Genomic DNA, 11,860 nt, shown 5'->3' with positions numbered 1-11,860 from the left:
CTCTACTTTACATATTTAGTCAACTCAAGCCTTTATCTTTTATCCTTTTCAAATCCATCCCTATAATTTCAATTAATGACTTCTGCCCACGATTTAACTTCGTTAAAAGAGGTGGGCTGCGCTTGAATAAACATAAACATACATTTAATGGTGATACGTATCTATAATTATAATTGAGATTTGAATTCCTTCTTCGTTATAAAGAAGCCTAATAAATTAGGGGTTAAATTGCATGGTTACAATACTTTTTTAAAGCATGGATTTGATTAATAATTAGATAATTACTTTTGTTATGTGTTACATCTTGAACTCTGGAAAAGATGGGTCTAAAAGAGAATATATTTTAGAAAATTTCCCTTCTCCACCCACAAAAGATATTATATAAAAATTTTATAGTGAGTTTGCCCATGCTAGGCACCACGTCAACCTTACGTAGTATATATATTTTTCTTCATCATCTTATTATTATTATTATTATTATTATTATTTATTTTGTGGTTTTAGTAATATCAAGATATCATCCAGTGGACTTATCATCAGCTTTTTCAAGAAAAAGTAGTTATTATGCCTTTTTCCCAGCAATTAATGTTAATATAATGTTCTAGGGTCGGAGTAGTGGAGTAATTCCATGTTCATCACCCTTATTTAATGTATGTGTAAGATCATAATTGGGTAACAAGCCTTTTGAGAATTGACTTAATAATGACTCGTAGTTAATTGTTTAATAGTAAGTACTGATAAAGTTGTTAAATTCAGCTTGATTTATAAATTGATTTAAAACATGTATTAGATTGAGCAACTTACTTAAATTGATATAGATAAACTCAAAATAATTTTATTTAAAATTTTTTTAAAGTAAAATTAATATTATTTTGAATTCTTTATAATTTAAACAAGGTTTTATCCAAGTTGGTTAGGGTATAAACTAAGTTTAATAATCATCTAAATTACTAAATGTAAATTTTTTTTTGATCTAGTAAATAAAAATAAAATAAAATGAACATGCTTTTTAATATCAATATATTAAAATAATTAAAAAACAAAATAAAATAAAAAAATTTAAAACTTACCCAACTCTGTTTAAAACTAAATATCAAACTGGTGCTAAGCCCTAAGTTGAATCGAATTCATTTTTCACATTTATGCACTTCTAGTCAACTGTGGGTCTGAATGTTCATACCACAATATGATGGTGTGGTGTGTGTGATACATGTATTCCATTAATTCAGTGCCTCTAGTCAATCGAAACATTTAAGATCACATATTTTAAAAAAATCTTGAATTTGAAACATTTAAGAGGGAAGGTCGAGACTCAAAAATCAAAAGGACCTTGATGTTTTATTAGCTTTCAAACTTTTTGAATGATTGATTTTTCTCTATATATATATATAAAGAAAAATCAATCATTCAAAAAGTTTGAAAGCTAATAAAACATCAAGTATATATATATTAATTTTAATTATAATATTTACCACAATATTGATAAATCAATTTTAAAAGAGTATTTAAAAATGTGATAATGGTTGTAATTGAAAGTATTTTTCACTATAAATATATTAAATGTTATTTTTAAAAATTTGTTTTAAACATCACCTCATCAAAATAATCTAAATACATAAAAAAATTAATTTTAAATAATTCTTTTTAATTTTTTTTAAAAAATATAATTTCAACTACCACGTTCCTCACGACACTTATTCTCCTAGTAATGTGAACAAGTGTTCAACAAAAGAGTAGGATGCTTTTTAGGGTATTGAAGATTAGCTTGAAGAACAAGTTAATTAGAAATGGAACCATCTGTCAAGATGATAATGACCTTACTCGAAAGTCGAAACCCTAGAGAATGGAACCAAAGTCTAAAGTAGCAAATATGTTCCACGTTCAAAGGAACAGGATCCTTTGCCATCATCATCATCGTTAATTTGTTCAGTTTTTCACAACTTTTCTTACTATAAAATTGTTAGCGCACGCATTCAAGAGAGCATTTTCGCCGCTTCGTGCGCCAAGTTTCCAGACCATCAGCAACGTCCCCTTCTGTGCTAAATCAATGCCGTAACCTGGAGTTTTCTTTCTCTCTTTTCCTCTCAAGTAAAGTACAACGTATTTAGGCTCTGGATTTGCTACTTTAGACTTCGATTCAATTCACCGTGTTCGTAGGGTAAAAACCAAAGGCCCTGGTCAATCATCCGGGTCAAAGAAGCTGGATTTCCAGAACAAGAAAAAGAAAATTGATCATTATTCAACTTTATGGAGTCGCCAAGCATGGACTAATGGGTGTCAAATACTTCAAATCACATCACCCACCAGGAAGCATTATATTTGGTGAAAATGCTCTGTGTGTGTATATATATTTATTATAATGGCCCAATTCTACGTTTCACAATGCCTACTACACCCTGGGGTATGCATGCGTACCACTTTCCTTTGTATTTAGTGGCCCATCTTCAAAATCCCATTTTCATTTTACACTTAAAAAAATCTAGCATCTTGTTATGTGCATTCATTCAACCACTCCCATTATTAATCTTGCCAGTACGTACCAATCAGATTTTTCCAAGGTCTCTTTAAACCATGGCCATTAGTTTGGACAACACAGGAGAAGTTGGATGGAGTGGTGGTGGCTGTGGATTATGAATTGTAGCTTAATTCTTTTAAATCTAAGCATTTATCACAATTTGAAATCAAAAATAGGTTTGAACATAGAAGATATATAACTTTTAAAATTATCATAAGTCTAAAAACATCTTTAATCGCACCACACCGCATTGTAATATTAATATATTAATTCGTTTTGTATTTGTTTTTATATTTGTGGTGCAAAAAGCATAATAAGTTGTTTAATAATTATAAAAATTATGTTTTATGTTACGGGACTTATTAAAAAATTAAGTTTGAAATATAGTTTTATAAAATAGTTTTTATATGTTTGTTAACTGAACTTTATAATACTGTTTGTTTTTGTATTTTAAAAATATTTTTTTGAAGAAATTTGATTATTTTTTATTTTTTTATTTCAAATTAATATCTTTTTGGTTCTTTAGATTATTTTAATGCATTAATATCAAAAATAATTTTTTAAAAATAAAAATATATTATTTAAAAAACAATTGCAACCACATAAATACCAAATATTTTATACATGTTTTTCATGTACATAAATCTCAACCATAATTTTTATTAAAAAATCCAACTAATCATATCTAACTATATTTTTTTAAAATTTATTTTTAAAAATCACAACCACAAAAAACTACCTAAAAAAATAACCACTGAGACACTAATTATATTAATAATTCAACTAGTATTTATTATCACTAAAAGATTCCATCAATGTTTTCGAATGGTGCACTTAAAGGAGTTTTTCTCTTGGATTACGCTGGTTGTCATGGCTTCTAACCAGAAAAGAAACATTATGATAAGCAAGCATGGATGCTAATGACTTGCTGTCTGGTCATTAATCTAATTCCCTTACATATAGATGCTGACAAGAAATTTGTTGATATAACTTGGAATCTTCTTCACTGATCACCATACAAATTATTACTCCCACTATGAGATCATATGTAAATAATTAACAATGTTGTCCGTAACAGGTTGTGGCAGTTAAAAATGATTTGGATAAACATAAAATAGTACAAAACAAGTCTTTCATACATACTGGATAACGAAATTGCTCCAAAAATATTTTATTATCTGAAGATGTCAGAATAGCTTTTTATATCCGTTATTCTCTTCTATATATTAAGAAAAAAAAACATTTTAAATAAAACTATAAATTAAATAGAAAAAAATCTAAATTAATTTTAGATTAGCATATTTGAGATTATAGTTATTTTTCAAAGTATATTTTTTAGAAAAGTATGTTAATAATATTTTTTATTTTTAAATGTTACTGAAAAAAATTTAAATTTTTTTCAGTAACATTTAAAAATAAAAACTCTTAAAGGCTTTCTAAATAGAAAAACACGAACAATCCTGAATATTAACTTCTAGATGTAATTTGGACGTCTTACTTAACTCTATTGGTTATGAAACCTTAACCCCACATGAATCCAAACTTGTAAAATCTCGTAGGAAAAATTTAGTTTGATATAATAGTTAAATTAAAAATTATGCGTTTAGGAGTCTCCTGCTCTACTAACTATTAAGTACTTTCGACACTAAACTCCAAAGTAACTAACAATTTATTATAAAATATAGAGAGCAAATTGGTTTGTTCCTCGCATGATCCTTTTGCCGTCAAATTTAAGAAGCGGCTGTGAGTGAAAATGGAAGCAGCCGACTTTTTAAGACCAAGCTTGGAGCACTTAATATCTTTTTTTTTTAGATTAATGTGGGTGTCCGGGTCAGCTTATTCGCACCACGACTAATCTCATGGACCCTGAAGTTAACGACCATGTAAACCTCCAGTGGCCATCATATGAGCAACCAAGAACTCGAACCTAAGATCACAGAGAGAGCAAACCTCTTGATTCCAAGTCCTTACCACTTGGCCACCACCTAAATGATTGGAGCACTGAATATCCTTGCATGAGAGTCAGGTCATAGTTCAAAATACTTCAAATATCATTACAACAGAATTTATGTTTATAAAAGAAATAGTTTCGGAACCCTAACCAGCTCCCATGCCTTGTCTGCTTAATCCACACTGTAAAGAATTTAATGATTTAATAAAGCACTTAGCAGAGCTGGCTCTCACTATAGAGCATGGGAGCCCATACATTGTTAAAGATATTTTACTTTTGTAGCTTTACTGGTTCATTCAAGGTGGCATCCTTTCTCCTTTTCGTAGTCTTCTGTGATGTCGGCTGATTTCTTGGAATAGGAAGAAGCCTTGCATGGATGATTTTTCACCAATAATATCTTCCTTGCTTCTTCAAATCTTTGTCCCCCTCGCAATTTCTTTGAAAATACTCCTCTTATATTTCAAATCAATTAATAAATGCTATAAAAAACATAGGGAAAATATTGTTCTCCAAGTCACTATTCACCAAGAAAATCATTATAAATTACCCCAATGATTTGTTTCTTATTTTTTCCTAGTCTCTTTTATTATTATTATTATTATTATTATTATTATTGTACTTCTATAGGCCAAAATTAATGGCCAATTAAAACATATTTATTAAGAAAGAGATAAATTCAAAGATAAAGGACTAATATGAAAAAAGTAGCAAAAAGAGATTGTTTTTCTAAATTTGAAACTAAACATACATTTTGGTATTTCTACTTTTCTTATTATAAATTTTTAATCCCTAATAATTTATGAAATTTAATTTTAATTAAAAACTTTATTTTTTTATTCTTTGATCCTTGGTTTGAGAAATAGAAGAGAGTGACCAGATTGTAATGCTAAAAAGAGAAAGTCTTGGTTAGACTGATTTCGATTATAAAAATAGATGGTTATGTTTGGTATTAATAAGTTTTTTTTTTTTTTATAGAGAAAGTTTATACAAGATATTTTATTTTTCCTTGAATTTATTTGAAATTGTAAATCTTAACCTAAAAAGAATTTTTATTATAAGTTGCTTGTGAGTTGTTGAACCAATTCTTGATTGTTAGAGGTTATTGACATACTTTAAAAGGTGTTTAGAGGTTTTTTATTTTTTTCCAAATCAAAATATGATTTAAAGTGGGTTTTTTTTTTGTCTAAACCATACTAGCCTCATTTCCTTGCGACCAGAGGTCACCAGAATCCAGGTAGTGGGCTACTTTAAGTCCAACCGTGCTTGAGCTTTTTCTGGAGGTATATGAACTTTAGGCCTTCCTAGTTCGAGAAACTAGGTCTTTTTTACTTTTTTTTTTTCAATTTCATTATATTTGATTGATTATTAATTAAGTAATGTAATTTATTTTAATATCAATTTTTTTTTCAATTACTTAGATATTTTGTTAGTTGTTGATTGAGCCCAATCAAGTCTATAACTTGAGTTAGATATTTGACTGAGCTTGATAATATTTTTTTTATTGCATAAATAATTTTGATTTTTTTTAATTAAATATATACATGAACTTTTTGAATTTCTCTTTGGATTTTTTTACATACAAAAATACACAACTAAAAATCTACATATACATTTTAGATGATGACATTTTTGCATAAAACTTATGTCATGGTACCAAGTAATGGCCCGTGACTTGATGCAATCAATAATGGAACACGGAGCTTTCGGATAGTGATTGAAAACTGAAGTTGAATAATAGACAAATAAAGCAATCACATGGTTTATTTCTGAATTTCAAAGTTTTGTCTGTCTGGTAGATGAGGAATTTCAGAATGGTTAGAAAATATGAGCAAACAGCTTGAGACAACAGACATTTTCAATCATATTTTAGTTGACTCTGCTGCATTTGGTTAGTAATGTTCTTGGTTATATGAACGTGTTTGACAAGGCGAACACCGAACGATTGCAGATTTATGTGGCCTAGCAAGTTGATCTTGTGCCAAGAACTCAGAACAAAGGAATATACCTGGGCTTTCTGGAGGCCTAGTCCAATTCATGAATTTTGGCCGTGGATCTTCTGCAACTCATACAGGAAGAGGAAGAGGAAGAGGCCCAATTGTGAACAAGGACTTCGAGACTTTTGAGCCTAACCCAAAATTGGGAAGTCCAAAGCACAGCTCTTACAGGAAAATCATAAACAAGAGGCTGAAAGTTAGGCTTGGAGAATTGTAGCACAGTTAAAAAATAATATAGATTATATTTTAAATTTTTATCATAAGATGATTTGCATTTAAATTTTATTATTTTTTATTTATTTAATAAAAAAATTAAATATAAAATAATATAAGCATATATAAGTTTCAAGTTAAAGAGATATTAAAAAATAATATAAATTATATTTTTAGATCTTATTTAATAATTTAAATTTTTAGATTAATATGGTTTTTTATGCTTAAAGGGCAAAACTACAACAGGAAGCAAACAATAAAGTGAGATTTAGCATTTATTTGAGGCTTTTGTATTTAATTTAAAATTTGCTAAATAGTTTATTAATATCTATTCTGTTGTTACCAATATGGTGTACAATATCTTGGTATAGTTTATTTCAGGTTCCTTTTTCTTTGCAGCACAGGAATGCTTTGTTCATTCCTGAAGAAATTGGAAGGATCTGTTGCAGTCTTAACCCGCGCCAGTCTCTTAAAGTTGTTCTTGAAATACTTCAAGCCCCAAACACTTGCCTTTGCAAAGCTGGTATTTCCATAATTATTCCTGCCCAAATCAAGATCTCTGTAGTTGAGATAGGCAGCTCTTGGTGAGTCTGAAACGTAAGGGGCCATGTAGGCATACAGTTTTCTCATCCATTTTAGGTTCTTCTCTGTTTCCTCTTCCACATCCCAAGTTATAATGTACTGGATTTCGAAAATATTCCCACTTCTATGTGGGAAAGGTGTTTCCGAGTCCGAAATCCCACTCATTCTCCCTCCATAAGGTGTCAAGATCAACGTTGATGCCTCCTCTTCAAGGAGCCTTTTATACAGGCCTTCCAGGCCAGTTTCTGAAATAGGTTCCTTAACGTAATCTGATTTCCCTTTGAAGAATCCCTTAAACTGAGCAGTCCTGCTAAGTAGAACATCTAAGGAGTCACTTGGTGAGAAGCCACCAAAATAGAGGACAGATTGGATCCAACTCATTTCACTGCAGTTTTCGCTCATTAAGCCCAACTCAGGGAAGCTATCTTGCATCATAGGGAGAAGTTCCCCAGCCCTGCCAAGAAACAATGACGCAAACGAAACTTGAATAGTTTTATTGCCATGTGGGCTAGAGGTAGCAACTGCTATAGTAGCATGGAGGAAAAGGTCTTCGTGAAGCTTATCTCCAATGTTTTGCCACTTATGAAGAAGATTGGTTGCCCCTTGCTGTAAGGTCTTTTCGATATTGAAAACAGTTACAGTTGGAGGAACCGAAACCAATCTAACTTTCCATGAGAAAACGACTCCAAAGCTAGCCGCTCCCCCTCCTCGAATGGCCCAAAATAGATCTTCTCCCATTGATTCTCTATCAAGAATTCTTCCATTAGCATCAACTATCCTAGCATCAATAACATTATCTGCCGCTAAGCCATACTTCCTGAATATGGTACCAAATCCACCTCCACTGAAGTGTCCCCCAACTCCTACCGTAGGACAACTACCTGCCGGGAAGGCATGGACCTCGCTTTTCTCCGCAATTCTGTAATATAACTCTCCTGTGCTTGCACCTGCCCCGACCCATGCCGTCTCATTCTCGATGTCAACACTGATGAAACTAAGTTCAGCAAGATCAATAAGTACAAATTCTTGATAAGACAGGAAAGACAGTCCCTCGTAGTCGTGGCCTCCACTTCGAACTCTTATTTGGATATCATATTTCTTGGCACAAACAATGGCTGCTTGGATTTCAAACTCATTAAATGGAGTGATTATAAATTGAGGTTTCAGAGTTGAAGTGTTCAAGAATCTGAAATTTCGAAAGGATGACTGCAGAACCGATGAGTAAGCAGAGCTATTTTTAGTAAGGATAACTTCCGAATATGATTTGGAATGCTGCATATGAGATGAAAAGCATTGCAAGAACATCTTATGAGCTGAACTTGAATTTTCAGACCGAGCTAATGAGACTAAAAGTATAAGAAGTAAAAGACGCAAGCTGAAGCTTGATCTTTCCATTTTATTTTCCGTCAGATTGTGATGCAACAACACAAGGTAAGTTGCATCTTTATAGCCACTTGCCAATTTATGCTGATCACAAATTTTTATTCAAAGAATGGAAACTTCAAAGTCCAAAATGAAGAACTTTCAAAATTATTACAAGACTTTTCTATTTTCTTGAATGCATCAGCAATCAAATCAGCGTGACAGCTAGTGTTGGATTCCATACTGACCGGTTTAGAGGTGTTAATGAATTAGGCATAATAGGGTGAAAGATTGGTGAAAGAGATGGTCAAGCAGATCTTCAGCAGCCTATGATATGATTATATAACATCCAATCCTTTCAATTAGTCAAACCATGTTACTTGCAGGGAAAAAAAAAAAATCTGAGCAAATGGCTGGGAAAAAAATGGGATGGCCAAAACGATAGATTTTATGTTATTTAAGGAGTAATTATCAAATATATATAAGTATGATCATCGTAATTAAACCCAGTTTAAATAGCAGGTTGGTGTTGATTTGGCAAAAAGAAAATTTACTGGATCGATTACACCCACTAGATTAATAACATAAATTTCAAATTAATTTTTTTACACTCAGCCTCAGCCAGATGTAGATTAGCTAAGTTCCAGATCAAATCTATTAGACCCACTAAATTAATAACATTAACTTTCAATTAAATGTTTTTTACACTCAGCTTATAAAAGTCAAATTTCAAAATATAGACATTAAAAACTCTATTTTCTATTTTTTTAATACATAATTTGAGTTTACAACACATAGCTCAGGATCCTCAACCAGTTAATATCATTAAAAAATATATATTTTTAACAAGTATTCCATTAACACACATAGATAAACTTGAAAACTAAAAAAAAAAAATAACATAAATTATTATTATTATCAAGAACAAACATCAATTGGTTCTCCATTAACCTAGCAAAACTTTAGCCTAGGATGCTGGAGGAGAAGGATAAGGTTTGTTAGCTAATTTAAGCTAATTTATAAGAACAAATATAAAGGCAAGAAGAAGAATAAAAGGAATGATAATTTATCAAGAGTTTTTCAAAAGATACAACTTTATATATCTTCTCTATATCTCTCTCAACTTGTGTTTAATGCTTAAGATTATAAGCTTATTTATAAGCTTTAAATCCTAAATAATCAAGGAATTAAACTATTCAAAGAAAATTCAAATCAAATAAGGATTTAATCAACTAATCTAAACAAGGATTCTAATAAATCCTTCTTCATCAAGGATTTTTACATTAACTAATATTTCTCTTTTAGCTAATATTAAAAACTCTTATTAACTCTAAATTCTATTAGTCTAAATCCTAATTGATATTGAATTTCAACACTCACCCTTAATATCAACTATCATCACTCTTTCATCTTTTCTTTCTCTTCACGATGTCCTACCTCAATAATATTGATCTTGTTTGTATTTCATCATTATCAAAAGGATTAATTACCTTATATAAGTCATTAAAGCTCCTTATCTTTCTTGGTGGAGTGCCACTACTTGAGCTTTCATCATAAGTGTCACACGTATGTGGCGTCACAATGATATTTTTACTTTATCAATGTATTTGGCAAATATGAGAAATATAAAGAGACAAAGATTTCTTGTCTTTTATCAATGAAAAGTGGAAAAGAGAGTCGCCACCTAATATTTTGATCATTAGTAACCCTGACTGGTCTTAGAGATCAGGTACAGGGATTGATTGCATAAAGAAAAAATATTAGCACTCCAAATACACCTTACCTAAGGTAAACTGTATTGTTTGATTGTCTGATAAAAAGCCAAGGTGTTATTGTATTTCTAATTGTTGGTCTATCTAAGATGTAAGAAAAGTCCTTCTTAGTATTAGAAAGATAAGTACTTAGTCATGATTTGAGTTCAGAAACCTAGATTGATGAATTTAACATTATTAATCCTTGATGCAAATGAAAGTAAGATATATATCATAAGGATAAGCTCTATTTATTAAGTGAGCATGGATAGGTTTTCTAACTGGTTTTGAAAGGGTCTAATATTTGCCTTGTGACAGTTTTTGTAAAGATAATGTGGGGGCATTGTTAGGAACAACTAAGACACGTATGCCTGCCATTACCAAGCAGACACTCATATATGAGTTAGGTGTTTCATGCATTTAAATCCTAATTGATAGTCGTGAGGTAAATGACTAATCCCCACTTAACTTATAGGCTTGTGTGTGCTTCCCAAAAATTAAAATGTGTAATGCATGAGACAATTTTATACATTGCATAAATAAATATATACAAAAATTAAAGTGTGTATAAAAATAAATAAAAATAGTCATATTAATAGAAAGTACACAATCCATACAAAGCACAATCATTAGACAAAAACAAAGCTTAGTTCATAAGGTTCCTAGTGGAGTTGCCATTATGTCGCACATTTGTAGCTTCATGATTAGTACTTAAAAATACATTTTTATAAAGGTTTTATATCATTATTTTGCACTTGAAGTATCAACAACTCTTTAACTAAAGCATGTTTTATAATAACATATCTAATAATATAAGATACCTTTAATTTATGGTAAATGTTCATTTTAAATGCAGACCTATCACATAAATAAAAGGATTGATTGATGAGTTTAAGAACTGAAATTGAAAGGATAAAGAGATGGCCAAACCTAGAAAAGAGATGTTGGTGCAGTCCAAACCGGAACACTATTCGATAATTAGGTCATATCTGGAGCTGTAGATCTCGGATTTAGGTCTACTTTATATGGATGGAAAGGTAAGACATAGGCCTACAACTTTCATATGGAGCCCAAGATTTAACAAGGCATTTTTAAGTCCAAATTATAGCAATAATGAAAAAGTCTGAATCTGTCCTGCATCGCGAATACTGTTCAGTATTTGGCCCATATCTAGAGTTCTAGAAGTTCAAATGACCTTCATCTTCTTTTCCTAGAAAGCTGAGATAATTTTCTACAACTTTCATGTTGAAGTGGTTCCAATTATGACATTATCAATGATATTTTAGGCAGACAAGAGAGGATAAAGATTGCCACCAAATCAAGAGTTGGCCACCCACTCATCAATTAGTCATCAAATCAATAGTTCCCAATTTTGGCCTATAAAAGGAGGCATTTGCCATGCATTTAGGCATCTTGGTCGCCAGATCAAGATCATGCTCTTCCTTTCTCTCTTTGTATTTTTTTGTAATGTTTATGTTTACTTTCATTAATA

At 30.8% G+C, this 11,860-nt stretch overlaps 1 protein-coding gene across 1 annotated transcript; it reads right to left on the bottom strand.

The window, feature by feature from the left end:
• Positions 1-6,918: 6,918 nt before the first annotated feature.
• Positions 6,919-8,666, bottom strand: LOC105135899 (tetrahydrocannabinolic acid synthase-like). The gene has a single exon (XM_011040980.1). It carries the CDS (start codon positions 8,648-8,650, stop codon positions 7,046-7,048), a length of 1,605 nt encoding a protein of 534 aa, XP_011039282.1. The 5' UTR covers positions 8,651-8,666; the 3' UTR covers positions 6,919-7,045.
• Positions 8,667-11,860: the final 3,194 nt, after the last annotated feature.

Source organism: Populus euphratica, unplaced genomic scaffold (genome assembly GCF_000495115.2).
Source record: "Populus euphratica unplaced genomic scaffold, PopEup_1.0 scaffold155.1, whole genome shotgun sequence".
Taxonomy (NCBI): Eukaryota; Viridiplantae; Streptophyta; class Magnoliopsida; order Malpighiales; family Salicaceae; genus Populus; species Populus euphratica.
This window is presented reverse-complemented; position numbering and strand designations above follow the sequence as displayed.

What these genes read in the sequence shown, in the direction of transcription:
- LOC105135899 (XM_011040980.1), bottom strand. Translation starts at nt 8,650, where the DNA reads ATGGAAAGATCAAGCTTCAGCTTGCGTCTTTTACTTCTTATACTTTTA.